Source organism: Gymnoscopelus braueri (assembly GCF_963280865.1).
Source record: "Gymnoscopelus braueri genome assembly, chromosome: 20".
NCBI classification, from domain to species: Eukaryota; Metazoa; Chordata; class Actinopteri; order Myctophiformes; family Myctophidae; genus Gymnoscopelus; species Gymnoscopelus braueri.
Genome location: NC_137622.1, coordinates 26,852,016 through 26,872,683, shown reverse-complemented (window position 1 = coordinate 26,872,683; position 20,668 = coordinate 26,852,016). Strand labels below are relative to the sequence as shown.

Genomic DNA, 20,668 nt, shown 5'->3' with positions numbered 1-20,668 from the left:
TGTAAATAGATTAACTTAACTGTCAATGAGGAAATGCCCCAGCGAATAAAATGGTTGTACCACTGGGATTTCCTGAGGGTTAGAGTTAGTTGGCTGAGAACACAGCAGGTGCTGCTGTTGGGTCTCACCCTTGATGATACACAGCCATTATTTGAACCATCGAAGGTCACTCTTTTCCACCACCAGATAACTGGTGGTGGAATACTCCACATAAACTCAGCTGTAAATGTTACCAAACCACATTCACTTTTTCAACATTGTTTTTATGTAAAAAAATGCATTACATTTACAAACAGTACATTTTCATCCAAAGATTTCAAAGACATTCATTCTGTAGCATGTTGTATTATAAATTACATAAATAATTACATTACATTTTCACAGCGCATCTTTCATAATTTCATGTACAAACCCATTTCCCACTTTCCACAATTCCATTATTTCCCTTTGTCGTATTTTGTTTTATCTTTGAGAATATAGTCCCGGGCTATTGTCACGGCCAGTTTTGCTACTGACTCTGGTGGCATACTGAACTTTTTAAAAACAAGTACATTCCTGCACTTCCATATGGCTTCCTGACAGTAGATTTATAGTTGTTTGTTGACAATTTGTTGATCTGTGAGCCCTGCCCACCTGCTATGTTACCAAACCATCTGCAGCAACTGTTTAGTGGCCAAATTAGGTTTATGCAGAGTTCCTTCAACAGGGAGATTGCTTGCTTTGACAGTTCAGCGCATGGTGGCACTTCAGTGTTCTCTGACTGTCAGTTGCTAGTCTTACGTGGTCAAACCCACCATCTTACGTTACGCCATCAATGCCAGCAACGGAGGGCCTGAATCACAAGTCAGCACGTTTGGGGTTTGCCAGAGAACATCTCAGATAAGCTTCTGATTGGCTGGGCTGTAGCGGAAGTCTGTGATTGGTCTGTGCAGTGTGCAGGGGCACATTTTTAGGGGGTGGGGGTATATTTTAATTTAATTTTTTAGATTTTTCTATTGATTAATTTATTAATCTAGCTATTTATTGACTTCTCATACGGATTTTTCATTTGCATACAAGTGGCATTACTGTAAATAGATGCTGCTAGGTACTTTTAACAAGGCCTTAATAAGGTGATGTCATGGATGGAGCGCTCTCTCTCTTTGATCTCTGATATAACACGTAAGCAAGCTGTGATACTTACATGGAATGTTACATTGTTTGTTTTGCTTACTTTGTGACTGTCTGCTAGTTTAATTGTTTTATTGGCTTAAGTAGGCTACTTTGCAGATGGAGTACCTTTTTTATTCAGTGTTAATATGTTTATAGGATGATGTATTTACACTGTATTAACCCACCTGTTATTTACATATATAACCAGCCACATTACCTGTAGCCTATGCTCGACTCAGTTAATATGCAACTCTCTGGTATAAAGGATTCTCTGACTGGTATTATTTCCATAGTGTACTAAGTTAACCATATACCATACTGCTCACTGCATCACAGATGTTTTTTGTCTCCCCCCCATGATGAAATCTTGCGTGGTTTGTCTAAGGACGTCCGTGGTTGATCATTTCATAAGTCTGTCACACATTATTTGTTTTGGACACATTTCAAAGGTTTTGCAAAGACGTTAGATTTATCTGGCTACTGTGAAACTAGTCAGCTGCCTTTTGAGCTGTAGGGCTGATAACATTGTGGCTTATCACCCTCCCTGTTGATATATTTTGACTTGTATGAATATTAGCTGATATCAACACAAGCTCATCACCCTCTCAGGCCTTTTATCCCTCCCCTCAACCAGAGCAAATACATTCTGAGTATGTGATACATTTATTTTATTTAGCATGCCTATTTTGTTTGGAAGCCAAAACAAGCCAAAAAGGCATTATTTGTTTGAGGTATTGACAAGAGTACCAGTGTTCCAGCCTGTGGCCGACATCGGTGTACTCATACTTGCACTATAGTGTTGCACTTGGAATCCATCCTCTGGCCAGGACACAATGGTTGGATCCATGCAGTATAGCGGCCCTCAGTTGGGATCAATTTGGGCAATGATGAATGCATGATAATCTCTCTCTCTGTATCTCTGTACAGTATACTGTATATAATCTATATATTGAGATCAATGTTTGTATTGAATGACACAGTGCTGATAAGCCTGATAATGGCTGTGATTAAATTAGTTAAGCCATTATACTCTAAATGACAGCTCCCATTAACATCCCTAACCACAGCATTCGCCATGGAAATTAACACACACGCACACGCACGCACATGCACTGGCACCGATGGCATTGTAAATTGGTAGACAAACTGTCTGTGTCTATTCTCTTTATCTCTCTCACACACATGAATTCAAGCATTGTGTGCACAATACATACTGTATGGTTTACAACACTACTATGTGATCTGCTCTACCAATGCCAGCTGGGTATCTCTGAATCTTGCACAAACAAGATTTTATCTCAAAAACTCAATTCTGTTTTTGTCAAATCTCTTTTAAAGGTGGTATAAGTGATATGTCTTTTTAAAGAAGAAAAAATGTAAAGCTATATATTCCGTAATCATTACTAAAGAGTGTTTGTTCAGTAACAGAGGTCTCCCCGTCTCTCCTGCTCTTTTGTAAACAGGAAAAAAAAAATCAGGTCTAGATGATACCAATTTTATTGAGTCAGGAGAGAGAACCCCACTAAGATATCCTATCAATAAAGGCATAAAAGCGCAAAAAAAAATCTAAAAAAACAAACAAATCTACTGTACCTACAGTACATAGTGTAACCATAGTCTCGCATAGCCAGATGATTGGAGTTCGGAAATCTTCATTTACCGAAACCATCTGGGGAAAACCATCTGCTAGTTTCGTGGTTTGACATCCAATCCTGATACTGCCCCAAGGAACGCCCTAAAGTGTTTTAGAAAAGTGCGCTCCTTGGAGCGCAGGTCCACGCCAAGTCAGGTTGCCTACCCAGGGCTGTGTCAGTTGTGGGGTGCAGCCATCAGGACACAAGGAAGCTGTTTGCGTCTGTGGCAGCCCCTATGGGCAGAAGTGAAAGCAGTTTTGGAGGTGCGCTCTATAGAGGCTCCTCAACATGCAATTCAAATTTGGGTATGATTGGATGGTGTGGCAAAGGGTATGGAGTATGAAAACCCTGTTTGACGGTCATTGCCACATGACTCACAAGACTGTATTTGTTCCTAATATTGAGGGGAAATATCATGTTGTTGCACACTTACACTGTAAGTGCAATCGCTTTTGGCTCTGGTGATGATCACATGACTACAGAGATAATGTGTGCTGATTGCGAGAGTTTTGAACAAAAGCTGTCGGAATAGTAGCAAAAGGTGTGTTTTGAAGAAAAAAGCGAAATTGGGGAAAATCTTGACAGGCAGAAATTGGTGGGGCCTATATGGGCAGTTGAACCATGAGCCAAGGTATCCAGGGGATGGAAAATGTAATTGTATTGGCCAAAATGTGAAGCAACCTGTTGTAGGGTAGCCTAGAATCCGGAGGCACTCGCTCAGCTTCCTTTTTTTAATTTTACTTTGCTTCTCCGTCTGGCTATCATCCTGTTTGAGCTGGATTTCCTAACGTCACCAAGTACGTAGGCAAGACAGGAAGTGACTCGAATTTTATATTGGAAAGCTCTGTACCGCCCCGCCCATGGACCTTTAAATTGGAAGCTACTGGTCCCGCTCCGCACCACAGACCAATCAGAAGCCTCGGCTCATGGGTGCCCGTCTCGCCCTGGTCCCGCCCCTTGGAAATAGCATGATTTCCAGACTGAGAAGTGAAGTGAGGAAAAAGAAATCAGCCTAACTGAGCGAATCAGTCTGGAGTTATAGGGCTGTATGAGGTCTATTTAAAAAATCTGGGGTGGCGGTTCTGCCTTGGCCTACTGGGAATCCAGGCGGGGATAATTTAAAAATAATAATCTACTGGAATTACGTATATAACACATGACATTTTTACCTGTTACAATAGCAAACTTGAGGCCAATAGGTGTGAAGGGACAGATGGATGGGGTGCAGACGCAGGGAATAAAACCTGATTTGTCCTTTGTCGTATTAGAAAAATAACTGATTTTCAGCACACACAAAGAATGCAACCCGTTGCATCGAAACTGTCATACAGCAAAGTCTTAATTAGGCCTAAGAGCTGTAGAGCTGAAGACTGGAAATAACAACGTTCTTGCAAGTAATTTTCTGGTCCAAAATAATGTACCAGAGAGGATGCCCAGAACTCACAATTAAACCTTGTAGGAACACATGAATAAACACTGACAGGCATAGACATTCATGCACGCACACACACACACACACACACACACACACACACACACACACACACACACACACACACACACACACACACACACACACACACACACACATACTCACACTCACACACAGTGTTTGTGTTGCTCCGTATAGAGGGTGGGTTTCTAATCTCTCTCTGTCTCCTCCTGCCCTTATGATAAACTACCTGTCTAACATTGTTTTCTTATCGCTGTGTGTGTGTGTGTGTGTGTGTGTGTGTGTGTGTGTGTGTGTGTGTGTGTGTGTGTGTGTGTGTGTGTGTGTGTGTGTGTGTGTGTGTGTCTTCCTGTATTACTATACTTGTGAGGGCCGTATAGTAGAATTTGAGAAATAGACATTGTGAAGGACGTACGTGTGTATGTGTGTGCGTGCGTGCGTGTCTGTGGGTTTGTGTGCGTGCATGTGTGTGTTTGTGTTTGTGAGAGAGAGAGAGAGAGAGAGAGAGAGAGAGAGAGAGAGAGAGAGAGAGAAACAGATTCACTCAGACTGTGTGTCTCCAGTGTTTGGGTTCAGTGCGTTGTGAGGCAGACATTAATGTCACCTAGCACAGTGTTTCTCAATCTGTGGGCTGGGGCCCACTGGTGGGCCGTGAAGGTATTGCAAGTGGGCCCCCAAATAATTGGCAAAATTAAGATTACAAAGTGGTACTAATGAATAAGAACTTAAATTATACTTTGCTAGTTCCATTCATCGAAGGTGGAACACAATCGATTGATTGATCATTAAAATGAACATGCTCTGAAAATGCATTGGCTAACCCTTAAAAATGACCAAAATAAATTGAAATAGCATTCACAAAACCAGCGTCCTAAAATGTTGATGTCCCCCCAAGTATAGTAATACAAACGTGTGTGTGTGTGTGTGTGTGTGTGTGTGTGTGTGTGTGTGTGTGTGTGTGTGTGTGTGTGTGTGTGTGTGTGTGTGTGTGTGTGTGTGTGTGTCTCACGGTCGAGAGATGGAGTGCATGGCTGCAGTGTTTGGGTTCAGTGCATTTTGAGACAGACATTAATGTCGCCTTGCGTCTTGTACATACCTCACTTTATCACTCCCTTTCTTTTCCCCTGCCCTTCTCTGTATTTCTTGATTCTCTCCCTTTTGCACTCTTCGTCTGAAGAATCACAGGTACAGGAAATTATTATCAAATAGTAATAGTAGCTCCAGATGCAAAAGAAAAGTCTGTTAAAAAAATAACTTGGGTCTGTTGCAAAAAAAGAAAGAAGAAAAAGATAGAATATGTGAATACGTAGAAATATGACTCCTTTAATTGTTTGCTTATTCAGGTCCAAATGCTCTTGTAATATTGTAATTACCTGGGTTAGCACCTCCTGTCCCCTTTTCTCGGCTGCTGTCTCTCTCTCTTCTATTGTAATGTTTGCTACTCACCATCGCTCGTTGTCTCTTTATACATCCTCCACCTACTGCTTTCTTCAGTCTTTCTGTCTCACTCTCTTTATGTTCATCTGTCTCTCTGTCGGTCACTGTCTTTACACAGCAAAATCCTCAGTGTTGTTAATTTAACTAATGTTCACACTGGGGATTTTACTGTGTACTCCAGTCTTTGCCCCCCCCCCTCTCTCTCTCTCTCTCTCTCTCTCTCTCTGTCTCTCATTTCCATGGGTTTACCCATTAGTCTTAATGTGATTTCACAGAACAAGATATTGTGCGATGTGCTCACTTTTAAATAATTAAGATGTTATTTCCTTTATCAGCTGATAATCATGAGTGTGTGTGTGTGTATGTGTGTGTGTGTGTGTGTGTGTGTGTGTGTGTGTGTGTGTGTGTGTGTGTGTGTGCGTGTGCGTGTGCGTGGGGGTGTGTGTGTGTGTGTGTGTGTGTGTGTGTGTGTGTGTGTGTGTGTGTGTGTGTGTGTGTTGAGAGGGAGATGTAAATTTGTATTCAGATTAAAATAAAATGTTTAAATGTTTGATCTGAGTAATCAGGAAATAACCTTGAGCTTTGTTTTCCCTTTACACTGTTTACTGGTTGTGTCTTTAATTGCGTCAATTACTGTTGAACTATTCCGAGTTAAATGCACTTCATCTAATAGGGTTAGGGGATTCAAATTAATGACAGCAACACATTTCAATACCTGAAATTAATGTGTCTGTGTCTACTATGCACACATCATCTCCCTGCTGATTCCCCTTGTAAATTCTTTGTATAGTTTAGAATATTGTGTGATTCCATACGCAATGAATCCCCCAATGAATCCCCCCTCATATATATATATATATATATATATATATATATATATATATATATATATATATATATATATATATATATATACATATACATATACATATATACCTGCTTTGAGACCAACACCCCTCTACATGACACAGTCCTGCATGTAGAGTGTGAGAAGAACATAATTCATATTAAATTAACATATATTAATATATAAATCAAGCAAGAGCGATATCATTTAAGACACAATATGGAATAAATAAATAATTGCACCTTCATTGGGGATTGGCTGACAAAGAGGCCCCGAAGCCAAACGGGTGCCTCCTTAAATACTTTGCATCATGCAGAGCAGATGAGGCGGCATGTTGCAGTCACGCTGTCTTTCACTGTTTGCTGTGGTGATGATTCTACTTAACCCTTTAAGACCGGGAAAGCATAATTTGTGTCATTTTAAGATTTCTTTGGCTATTCAAAAATAGCATATCTACAAGCTCATACATAGCATAGTACAGTAAAAATCGTGAAAATGTGTGCAAATCTTTGAATATATGTTTTTTAAAGCGAATATTTTTTACTCAAATCTTTGCTTCTGGGGGATTCTACAAATGTCTTCTAAATCCTAAGTAAAAAAAAAAAAACTTATGTTGCTATAATATCAGTGGTTCTCAATCTTTTTCATGTCAAGGGCCCCCAAAATGATATGTATTTGGCCGCGGACCCCCATCTCAAAATATGTTGTTCCAGGGAGAGAAGTAAAAAATGTTCGCTTTAAAATACTATATATTCAAAGATTTGCACATATTTTCAAGATAAAAAAAAAATAGCAGATCTACAAGTTGAGCTTGTATAGCTGTTATTTTTGAATAGCCCAAAGAAATCTAAAATGACACAGACGCGTTCCCGATCTTTAAGGGTTAACCGTGTTTGCACTCTGAAATGTGGCTGTTCATGGTGTCACGTACGGACACTTCAGCGCAGCTCTCTCTCTCTTTGTCTCTCTCAATATGTTCTCTCGCTCCCTGCCTTTTGAAGTCTCAACCCTTGCCGAAAAAGGCCCCATTCTTCTTTCCCTCCCCCTATCGCTCTTAACCCCTCTCTCTCTCTCTCTCTCTCTCTCTCTCTCTCTCTCTCTCTCTATCCCTCTCCCCCTCCTCCCCTTGAGCCTGGTTCACGGTCTGGCGTTTGTGCGGTGGACGTGTGACGTCAAAATGCTGTCTCTGCGACCTGGCCCTCTGGGGGGCTGTAACATTTTTTATCTCGTCACAACCTTGAAATTGAGACAACATGGACTGTGTAAAATTTACACAGTACACTGTAAATGCACCTCCATTGATTACTGGCTGAAATCAGGAGGTTCTGTCGAGGACTGGCTGAATTTACCACTTATACCATATATCAATTCTTTGACAGGGGTCTCCCAGTGGTTTGTACATGGCCCCCTCCTTTTTTCAGCTCTATACTAAATCTCTTTGTCGAAAATAACCAATTGCCAACTAACAACGCGTTGCATTGCGACACGTTGTAAGCTTGTAATGTAGATCTGCAATTTTTGTCAAATTTTCGCCTTATAGGTCTTATAAATGGTCGCCTTATAGGTCATGCCCAGCATACTGACGCTACAGTTCATGTGGTTAAGTGAACCACATGAAAGTGTAGTGGTAATGTGGTATTCTCTATTTATCATGGTAGGATGGCATTGACAGGAGAAGCTGTAATCTAATCTAGATTATAGTCCATTATTTAATATTGACTATACGATAATGGTTGATATGTGTGTACGGCGGCACAGTGGTTCAGTGGTTAATGCCTGACAGCAAGAAGGTCATGTATGGGTTTAAATCCGGTTACAGCTTTTATTTTGGAGCTTGCAGGTTTGCCCGGAGTTCTTGTGGGCTATTTCCTCCAGGTGCCAAAAAGAAGCATGTTTAGGGGGTACATACTCTAGACACTGGTCCAGGTGCGCTGCCGTTAGGGCTGCCCTGCCCATTACTCCAATATAATATAGTTATGATGGGTCATGCAGAGGAGGAATTTACCAACAGAAACATATAAAGTTGTTTTTGTTTTTTTGTTTGTTTTTAAATTGAAACCAGTAGGTCGATTTTACAGTAGCTTTGAGTCATGGTATGTTATTTGGCCAGCGCGTTGCTCCTGTGTGCATGTGTGCGTGCGTGCGTGTGTGCATGTGTGTGTGCGTGTTTGCGCGCGTGCGTGGATTGCACCACCTGAGGTTGTGTTTTCCTTTCCTCTGATGTGTGTGAACCAAGCTGAGAGCTACTTCTGTAAGCTCAAATTGTACCTTTATTTACCAATTTCCCTCTCCTAGTTCTTTCATATCAAGGACCCCTCAATTAATTAATTAAGTATTTGGCTGCAGAGCCTCTTCTGAAAATATTTTGTGCCATTTAAAAAGATATTGACAGAATGTCAAGCTTCTTTGAAAATCAATCAGCTATTTTCAAATAGCTGATGGATGTTATGTTAACACATTTTTGCTGGGGACCCCTTGGAACCCCCCCAAGGACCCCTGGGGTTCCCCAGACCCCACTTTGAGAACCACTGTCCTAAGCCACACATATCTTCACTGGCTCAATAGTAGCTCAGTGTTCCAAATTCAATTGCGCTCCTTGCCATAGAAGCCATCAGTGTTTTTTTTGTGTACTTAACCACTTATAAGCCCTGTATACTTCATGCCAAATAGTGAAAAAAGCTGATCTACATCGCATTTTCACAGTTTTCTAAAGAATTTTTAAAGGTTTTTTGATTTTGGAAAGTGGTTAATTACTTAATCATTTAATGTTAATGATTTATTATAGTGTCAAAGCCAAGTCAAACTTTCATAGTTTGTGCTAAATTAGCACATTTCACACACATTTCAATGTTATGAAAATACATCTCCATATAAATAAATTAATACCATAGTGTATGCTGTACAAACTAGTGGAAGCTATCATAATACAAGACATATAAACCACTTGACAAAGAGAGTGTGAATGTAAACATGTTCATGCACGTGGGTGGGTTAGAGCAGTGGTCCTCAAACTTTTTCATGTCAAGGACCCCCAAATTAACATGTATTTGGCCGCGGACCAACAAAGAAACAGCCAGTTGGGACCATGGACTGGTGCTCAAACAAGTGGTGTCAGTTAAGTTATTTGTTAGAATTATCTTTGTAATTTCTTGTTTCTGAACCCAGAGAGTGGGAACTAAACATTGAGAAGCAGCGTTCAGTTTTTATGCACTACACATCTGGAACAAACTCTCAGAAAACCATAGGTCCGCTACAACTCTCAGTTATTAAATCAAAGCTGAAGACATCTCTGTTTGCTGCTACCTTTTACTGTGTTTAGAAATATATATACCGTATAACTAATTAAATTTCTTCTATATACTGTATACTCTTTTAACTTCCTCTTTTTAATTGTATATAAATATCCTTTAATATTTTCCTTATCCTTAAATAAATAATCTTTAATGTCTTAAAGGGACACTTCACCCAAAAAAAACTTTGTTTCAATGGATTAGTCACCCCATGGAGACTTGAATTCATGGATATTTTTTTGTTTTTGTCTCATTCCTAAGACAATAATTTGCTGACCAGCGGACCGGTAGGCAGCGGTTCCGGTAGGAGACACAACGGAGACTCGTTGTGTCTCCTACCGGAACCGCTGCCGGTCATCAAATTATTGTCTTAGGAATGAGACAAAAAACGAAAAAAATATCCATGAATTCAAGTCTCCATGGGGTGACTAATCCATTGAAACAAAGTTTTTTTTGGGTGAAGTGTCCCTTTAATGTCTTAATGCTTAATGTTATGTGTGTAAAGCACTTTAGAATTGCCTTGTTGTTGAAATGTGCTTTACAAATAAACTTGCCTTGCCTATTGAAAGGGGCGACAGCAAACTAAATACCAACGTGATTATGAATTAAAAAAGTGCTACATAAATGTTTAGAATTCACAAAAACTATAAAATAACTGAGTCTCCTTTTCATTTCCTATGGACCTACAGTACTTACAGTACTGTAGTAAATGCAGGACACAAACCCAGTTCCCCATCTCTGCATGCATTTAACTTACATAAGTGCATGACTGCTGCTACAGCACAGTGAAAGTATTATTTGCACTTGGTAACTTGTAACCTGGTATCCTTCTGTGTTTACTTTATATACACGCTATGATTAGTCCTGTCACAATTATTACCTAATTGAAATTATTTGAAATAATAAATGTTTTTTTTTCAAAATCATTTCCATGTCAAATACTGGAAATAGCATATCTACCAGCTTGAACATTGGCTACCTACAATTTAAAAAAAAACATTTTGAGAATAAAATGATTAAATATTGCCTATTTTGGCCATAATATTTATTTTGATTATTGGCCATTGATTATCGGTCATCGTCTGTAATTTTTTTTTTGTTGCATATTTAAGGTATTTGTCATTTCTGCCCCGTGCAATTTGTGTTTACACAGCCCTAAAAGCCAAACAGAAATGTGATTTTTATGTTCCAATGTTCAATCCCCAAAACACAATTAAATCGTCAATCGCAATTATTTGTATGACAGTTAATCGTTAAGTAAAATGTCATGATCGTGATTCGTGACAGCCCTGCTTATATGATGGAGCTCAACGTGACACAGGCCAGCCGACAGCACAGTAAGTCTGCATGCCCAGGGCCATATTTCACTGCTTGCTGCTTTGTGCTGGTACAGGGCAGGCCATGTATCAGTCAGTGACATCACGCTCAGTGACATCAGACATTCAGTGTCCGGCGATAAATAAACCCACACTGTATGAGATCGGCATGTTGCAGAACAGATTAGAGCGGGTTTCTATGCTGCTTTCTATTGTGGCACACAGGTCAACACGTTGCCCATGCTCCCTACAGTGGTCTTTGTGCTGTGTGTTCCTTTAACCCATTCAAACGCATCTGCGTAACCACTTTATCCATATTTTATACTTTGGCTATTCAAAAATAGCAGATATACAAGCTCATAGCTTGTGGATCTGCTATTTTTGAAAAATCTTGAACATTTGTGTAAATATTTGAATATATATTTTCTTTAAAGGGAACGTTTTTGACTCAAATCTTTGCATCTGGGGGTCCCTGGAACAACATATTTTGAGATGGGGGTCCGCGGTTTTACCCATCAAAAAAAGTTGTTCCTGGGACCCCCCCCCCCCATTTTATATATAAGATTTGCACAAAATGTTCAAGATTTTTCAAAAATAGCAGATCTACAAGCTACACAAGCTTGTAGATCTGCTATTTTTGAATAGCCAAAGTATAAAAGATGACTAAAATCTAAAATGACAGAGATGCGTTCCCGGATTGAATGGGATAACCACTTTCAAACTGGCCTCCCTATTTTGGGCATTACATTGAAAAGAATATACTAAATTGTGAAAACACCAGATCTACAAAAGTAAACTCACAACTCGTCACGTGACAATTCTTTTTTGAACCGTAGAACAAAATGTATAGGGCTTAGGTGGTTAAAGAAAAGGACAGACCAGAAAAGAAGCCATAGATATTTAGGTTACTGAGGTTCACAATTGTTTTGAGTCCCGAACTGAAGATGTAAAAGAACACAATAATGGCAATACTATAGTGGGAGGAGTACAGTGTGCTTGCAATATGTTTCAACTGCGTTATTATTATTATAATCTCCCCTGTCGCACAATATAAACAAATGCACAAAGCAGTGCATCTGTATGTATTTTTCTCCCCTCCATCTATCCATCAATGTCAAATGCATCTATTTTGAAGTGCATGATAGCAAACCAGTATTTTGATGGCTGTGTCTCATTATAATATCTGCTGTCACATCAGAGACACGTGCAATAACACAAGACGCTGTGTTTTGATATCGCTCGTATACACACAAAGAAACTCAAAGCCATGCAGTTTGACATCTGTCTTTGTGCCAGTCGGTCTTATTTTGAGCCGGTGTTTTCAGGAAAGCCTTCTGATATTTGTCTCCTGTTTTGTGCGTGTGTGCATGTACTGCACACACACACACACACACACACACACACACACACACACACACACACACACACACACACACACACACACACACACACACACACACACACACACGCACACACGGCAGCACGCACATAGGCAAAAACATCGTCGGCATGACACTTCAAACAAAGCTTTTGTCTGCTGCCTGACAGCTACTCCTCTCCCCTCCCCCTCCCCTTCTCCTCCTCTTCCTCATTATCCCCCTCACTTTTCGTTCCGATACACCCCCCCCACACACACACGCACGCACACACACACACACACACACACACACACACACACACACACACACACACACACACACACACACACACACACACACACACACACACACACACACACACACACACTCTCTCTCTCTTCATATCTACACTGTGTCCCCTGCCCCCTCTACTACCCCTGTCTTGGCTAATGTACAGCCTAATTTATACTTTGTCACACGACCGTGTCACTCACTGATTCTCAAGCTAACGGCGGGCTTGAAAATCGGTGAGCTACACAGTTGTTTGGAGTTAAAGAATTACGTTCCTAATTGGCCTGCCTACCTAATGTAAGTAAAGGCAAAATTAAATGTAACGATTGAAGTCATGATAAGATTTTTGTATGCGAAAAAAAACAAATTTCAGTGAAAGTGAATTATTATAACGTCTGCAGCACCATAAATAAAGAGTAGAATAATGTTTAATGTTAAATGGTGTCTGGTACGCCTTCGACAGTAGAGTAAAAAGAGTTTTCCTTTGGGTATCTTTTTTATGTAAATAATGATGCATCTGGTTAGAACAACTGAATGAGAAAAAAAGTGTAAACTTACTCTTGAATGAGGTGGAACTATAAATTGCATTTTTTGTGTCGACACATTTGTTAAATAAGGACACGATTATATTGTCCAGTGTTGATTCTATACCCATACACACTTCCTCTTCTGCCTCAGCTTCTGTCTCTCTCTCTCTCTCTCTCTCTCTCTCTCTCTCTCTCTCTCTCTCTCTCTCTCTCTACTTTCTAAATGAACTCTGAAATCTTAAATAAGGATTACTACAAATGGGAGTGGAATGCCCACTTTCCAATAAAATGATAATAATACTTTTGGGACAGTAGCCATAACCAACATCAGACCGGTTATGTGTGGTGTGTTCAGGAAGTGGTTTATTTTGCTAGCGTTTTACCAGTAACAAACTTGAGAATGTTCCAAGTTAATTTGCCTAAATTTGTCTCTCGCTCTCTCTCTCCTGTGTGTGTGCGTGTGTGTGTGTGTGTGTGTGTGTGTGTGTGTGTGTGTGTGTGTGTGTGTGTGTGTGTGTGTGTGTTATCAGGGGAGCGCAGCATAGCTCTGCTGAGATTAAATTCCCAGCGTTTACTCTGGCTATCAGCATTACCTCAGCATACACACATGCTTACAGTACACACATGCACACTGCACGCATGCGCACACACGCACGCACGCACGCGCGCACGCACGCACGCGCACGCACACACACACACACGCAAACACACGCACACACACACACACGCGCACACACACACACACACACACACAAACACACACACACGCATACACACGCATACACACAGACGCTCATACATACAGTACATACACACAGTCACACACACGCACACACACACACACACACACACACGCACACGCACACGCACACGCACACGCACACGCACACGCACACGCACACACACACACACACACACAGAAGCACACACACGCACACAGAAGCACACAGACGGAAAGTGGAGCGAGGGGGGAAATGAAATAAAACTGCCAATGCTACAATTTTATTCAGAGAAAATATAACAGTATAGTCCCTACTGATATTACCAGCAAGTGAAATCCCCTTCCTTCTGTTACTGTCTGTCTGTCTGTCTGTCTGTCTGTCTGTCTGTCTGTCTGTCTGTCTGTCTGTCTGTCTGTCTGTCTGTCTGTCTGTCTGTCTGTCTGTCTGTCTGTCTGTCTGTCTGTCTGTCTGTTCATCATCGTTCATTCATTCATTCATATATCAATTCATCCCTCCTGCATCTATCCTCCTGTCATTCTTCCTTTCCTCACATCCTTCCTCCCTGCCTAACCTCACGATCTTCAGTTTGTGTGTGTGTGTGTGTGTGCGTGTGCGTGTGCGTGTGCGTGTGTGTGTGTGTGTGTGTGTGTGTGTGTGTGTGTGTGTGTGTGTGTGTGTGTGTGTGTGTATGTGTATGTGTATGTGTGTGTGTGTGTGTGTGCACGCCATCTGTGCCATCAGACGACGCACCTGTCAACCATCAGTCCCAACCCACAACAGGAATGGCATCTACTGTACACTCACATGCTCACAAACCACATTTTTACACCTGCACACACACACACACACACACACACACACACACACACACACACACACACACACACACACACACACACACACACACACACACAGAGGCATACACACACAGAAGCACTCACGTACACACACACATACACGTAAACATACATCCCTGCTGTCAATCACTTTTTCTGTTATTCCCTCCTCTCTACACCTCTCTCCTCTCTCTCTTTCATCATTATTTTTTTTCTCTTTCCATTTAAAGAAAGCATCTGTCGCTCTGAAAGTGGGTCTTGTTTTTTTCTTTCTCCCCTAAGCCCCCCGAGATGTTTTTTTTTTGTCTCCGTCTCTCTCCATTTCAATTTCATTTCCAATTTTTCACTCCTCTCTCTTTCGCAGTTCCCCCAGTATTTCTCCTTTCATTGCATTTCTCATTTTGATGATAGATTAAATGTTCTTGAAGTCAGGCACGGTCCTGAGGTAGCGAGAAATGAGAATCCAGACAGGGAGAGACAATAGTCTCCGTTCCCTGTTTATTTCGTTTGAACAGTCCTTTTAATGCATTTAACCATCTCGTATTTTTATGCCCTTTAATCTGCATCTGGTAAACCGTTATTTTTGGTCATAATTGCTACCCAAGACGCATACTGAACTAAAGACACTACTAATACTTCTGAAACTTGAGTCCTGCGCAAACTCATCTCCCCAATTTTTCAATAGGGCCATTATACTGTGTAGATTGTAATAATAGTCTCACCCTTCATTATCCTATCCTAAAAATGACTAGCTGCCGTTGCCAGTATGTAACAGGTTAAAAGGTAGCAAATAGGAATGGATGAGCTGCCCTGGTCGGCTTGGCTCATGAAAACGGGTTCAGTCAAATCCCTACTTAGGGATGCGTTCCAACAGTCGCTTGGCCAGCCAGACACTGGTCTCACTGGAAGAGGAAGAAAAAAAACAGCAGATAGGGCTGTCATTTAAACCAGTGGTTCTCAAAGTGGGATCCTGGGACCCCCAGCAGGGCTCCTTGAGGGGGTTCCAGCAGGTCCCCAGCAAAATGTGTTAATGTAGCATCAAAATCAGTTTAACCACTTTAACTCTATATATTTCGGCTAGTTGAAAATAGTGAATTAAATGTCTGTGTGTCCCCGCGGGACTACAGTACAGCAGGGGCGTCAAGGGAACATAATGTATGATTTGATTTAAAAAAAACTTCCACTAGGTGTCGCACATTTTCATTCAGATTTTATGGGTTTGAGAGATTTCAGTGGGTTTGTGAGATTATTACAGTAGGTGTTGAATAAATTATATTGTTGTATAATAATGCCACACACACACACACACACACACACACACACACACACACACACACACACACACACACACACACACACACACACACACACACACACACACACACCTGATCAATCAGCCCAGTGGTCTGTGAGACTAGCTAACTGCTGCACTCACCTGGTCTCCTCGTCATTCTATTCCGGGACAAGGTGGAATTGGTTATTGTGGGGTATTGTTAACTGTACCTTGTAGGCACTTTCACAGTTCGCCCTGAAGACCCCGGTCCATTGAATGCCTACCAAGCTCCAAGGCTACCGCTGTAGAGTTGCAGCACATTGAGGGAAGCTGGGGAATTGCTTTACCAAAGGAATTTGGTAAAGCAATTTGGCTTTATCAACAAGGAGTGCTGATAGCCTGTTTCCTCTCTATCGGTGAAGTGCTAGCTAGCAGCGCTGATAATGTTTCCTATATGTGTGTTTACAGTCATGTAGAGTCGGAGCGCAGTGCCCTGAAGAGGAGAGAGTGGGAGAGGAGGAACCAAGAGGTGCAGCAGGATGAAGACATGTTCTCCACTGGATTCAACTTATTTGGAGAACCCTATAAGGTAAGAGGGGGCAGGGGGAGATAGATGGATGTTCTCCTCACACAGGGCTCCACAAGAACAAAGGAAACTCCAATGTGGGGCTGTAACTATCGCTTAGTTTCTTGGAGATTATTCTTCAATTAATCAAATTATCTTGAAGTGTTTTTTTGTTTCAACATTTCTATATATCAATAAATCAATGCGAAAACATTTTAACTGACTTTTTATAATCGACTAAATGTATTAGTCTGATTAACCACTAAAGCCCTATTTTATACTTTGTCATTCAACGGTATCATGCAAATAGCCGATCTGTAGGCTCACAATGCATCGCAATGGGATAGCTATAGCTAGCTACTGTATTTTCACTACTTTGAAAAAAAAGAAGTAATTTCTGAAGTTCTTTGTTTCATCTACTCTTTCATTTCCTTTCTCAATGTTGCTCTCATTATCTTTATATGCTCCCATCTCAGTCTGTCTCTCTCTTTCTCTCTCCTTGCTTCTTTTTCTCTCTCTCTCTCTCTTTCTCTCCCTTTCTCACTAGTATTCTGTCACTGTCAGTCAGCTATTAGCTAATCCCTCTTCTAATCCTGTTAAAGAGCGTTACGCTGTTAGCAGCTATTTAGGATAGACTATTCACACTCTCACACATGCACACGCACGCTGAATGAGCGTGCATGCTCCCACACTCACTCGCACACACGCACACTCGCACACACAGGTAGTCATTTCTCCTCCTGCCTCCATTTTCGTTGTTGCTTTTCTGTAAATGTGTTCTGTTCCTCTTCAGCCAGAATATCTTTTATTCATGAAGCCAAGATGGAGAAGGAGATGAGCTAATTTATTCACACCTAACTTTGCTGTGCGTGCGCGTGTGTGTGTGTGAGAGAGAGAGAGAGAGAGAGAGGGAGAGAGAGAGAGGGAGAGAGAGAGAGAGAGAGAGAGTGTTATTCAAATTATTCATTTATTTATTCATTGTTGCTTTCTATATCACTTTCATTGTTAGGTAGATATAACAAATACATTTGTGCTCCATTTGAGCTCCATTAGATTTTTAATGGCATTTATCCAATATAGTCCGTTGCCCTGGGTCCTCCGGGGTTCTTTACTTGGCCTCATCCTTCTTCCTTCTACACCAGGGGTTTTCAACTGGTGGTCCGTGGACCACTGGTGGTCCGTGAAGGTAGTGCATGTGGTCCCTGACAATGCATTTAGCAATGTAGCAAAATGAAGACTAGTTGAGAAACAGCGCACTAAATGACCTGGTGACCTATGATGATGCATCAATGTTGTCAGTTACTGGGAAGTTGGACCTCAAGAAATTCCACAGAAAAGGGAGTTAGAAATCCAAGAAGGGAAGTACCGGATTGACTGACTGGTTGAGTCATCATAATAGAGTATAAAGTCCTGACGTCACTCGTTCATCCCCTGGGTCGCGGAAGTAATTTCTCTATGGAGAATTACATTGGGTTATCTTAGAATCGTCTCATATAAGAATTTTGTTCCAAAAATAAACAAACTGTCTCTGCGATATTGTCAGGGAGGTGGCTCTGTATCGTTCACGATAGTCAGTCACTCATATTTGATACAGTCTGTTTCTGGCGAAAATGTAACTAATTCGGCTGAAGTAACATTAGCGTTTTCTCATTATTTGACTCGATATTAAACTAAACTAAAAATATTGGGAATTCAGAATGGGGGGGGGGGGGGGAACGCCACCCAGGTAGGATGCGTAAATACGTCAAACTTCGGTGCTCTATTAGGAAATGTGCCCATATAATCGCATGTGTCTGCTGCTCATAAGTTACAATCAGTATATCAGTAAGTCTAATAGGGTAACAGTGGGAGAGGAATAGATCAGTAGTTCTCAACCTTTTTGTGCGTACGTAGTATTGTATCGTGCAACGGATTAAATCAAGCCCTTATCAGTCATTATTGAATTTCCAGCTTTTCCCCCCACACCGCAGTGGTCCACAGGTTGATTCTTAGTCCCTGGTTCATAATCAGTTGAAAACCCCAACTCTCGAAAATAGCCGATCTACAAGCTCACAACGTGTCGTGTTGTGACCTTTCTCTGAACATTCGTCTATTATGACAAGCCCAGCATAGTGATGCTTTGGTTCATGTTGTTCATTCTTAGTAATTATTTCTCTCCTTTTCTCTCTTCCCCCTCTCTCTCTCTCTCTCTCTCTCTCTCTCTCTCTCTCTCTCCTTCCCTTCCTGTCTGCACAGACCAATAAAGGAGATGCCCTGGCCAATCGTGTTCAGAACACGTTGGGCTCCTATGAGGAGATGAAGGACCTTCTGACCAGCCACTCCAACCAGAGTCACCTGGTGGGCATCCCCAAAGGTACCATCAGCAACGCACCAAACAGCCTGGAAACCTCAGACACTTCCACAACAACAGCAACAACAACCACAACCACAGCAACTGCAGCAACCGTCGGGAGACCCGGGCTCGAATCGCACGCGAGCCAGGCCTTCAACGAGGGGCAGAGAGGGGGAAGTGAAGGAGGCGGTGGTGGTGGAGGAGGGGGGGACGGGAAGAGGATGGGGAATTCCTCTAACACCGTCACCTCCATGCAACCGCCTTCGTCGTCTTCGTCAAATGGAGCCGCTATGTCGCATCAAAGCTCCAAGAAGTCCCGGAGCTCCACTGAGTGGTCCAGGGGAGGCCACGGTGCGAACGCCCAGGGAACGGGACTCGTTGTGGGACTGGGACACGGACAAGGCCTGGGCGTAGCGACGGGGGCCGGAAGAGGGAAGCTGTCGCTGTTGGACGAGCAGCGGCATGAAGAACTGTTCAGTTCACTGAAAGACGAACTGGGCCTAAAGGGAGACTCCAGCCCTTCCTCCTCCTCGTCCTCCTCCTCTTCCTCTTCTTCGGCGAGAAGACATTCGTCCCACCCGTCCAAATCCCTCCCTCTCCAAGGTGAGCCCTCTTCAATAATAGGGGAGTTTAGTTTAGTTTCAATTAATTTTGGTTTAGGAGCAAACATAAAAAGTGTTAAAAGAAAACAATATAAAAAACTTTTTTATAAATAGTAATTTGTGCAGGTGAGAGTATCGTTTATTCATCTTACAGTATATTCAAATATGATAAGAAAATGACAAAATAAAGACCTGTCGTTTTGACTGAATAATAAAATAGTAAACTTTATAACTTTTGGGGGGAAAACTAAAAACATTAACTCATATGCCGCCAATCGCGCATTAATGCTATCTAATAAATAGCGCGCTTGTCCGCCAAGATCGCATTAATGCGATCTAGTGATTAATTGAGGTTTATATCTCTGATCGCGCTATTCTGCTTATTTTTCATTCTAGGTTTCGAGTTCCACTTACTTCACCCACACCGGGATCCGGTTTCATGAAGCAGTTTCCGTTTCCGGTTTTCATTTTTTTTCCCCTGGTCATTTTCGGCCAGAATAGGGAACAACTCGGTTTTTCACACGGTATAAAAAACTAACGGAGAGGTCCACTTCTATAATCTATAGTCTGGGTGACGAACAGTCATCGCCGTCGTGTATCACATCGTAATTTTGGCCGATCGGAGAATCTGAGAACACGTCACATCCGGTTTGACGTATTTGACTGTTTGACTCTGTTTGGGGGGGGGGCAGCGAGTCAGCGAGCTGATGATGCTGTCTATTTGCTGCTCTCTGCTGGCAGATTTGTCGTATGTGTTTAAAACCGCACTCAGACAATTTATTTGAATGAAAAATTACAAAATAAAAAAACACGCAAATCGCTGGCACAGGGGTGAGTACATTAGGAATAAACTCTGGCAGTCAATGATTAATAGTAATAATAATAATAAAGATTTTTCTTCATGTGTGGATCATTTGTACAACTGGATTCTGCATAACATCTCGACACTTAAGTCACTTTGACTGTGATTGCCTGAGTCCTACTTAGAGAGAGTTACCGTACATTACTTCAAGTCCTACTGTACATGCAGGGC

At 41.6% G+C, this 20,668-nt stretch overlaps 1 protein-coding gene across 1 annotated transcript in view; it reads left to right on the top strand.

The window, feature by feature from the left end:
* aff2 (AF4/FMR2 family, member 2) overlaps positions 1-20,668 on the top strand; it is a 130,135-nt gene that overhangs the window by 13,874 nt on the left and 95,593 nt on the right. The window contains exons 2-3 of the mRNA XM_080415579.1: positions 16,605-16,725; positions 18,937-19,636. Of these exons, the coding sequence (XP_080271705.1) occupies positions 16,605-16,725; positions 18,937-19,636 (821 nt within the window). The remainder of the gene's footprint in view (positions 1-16,604; positions 16,726-18,936; positions 19,637-20,668) is intronic.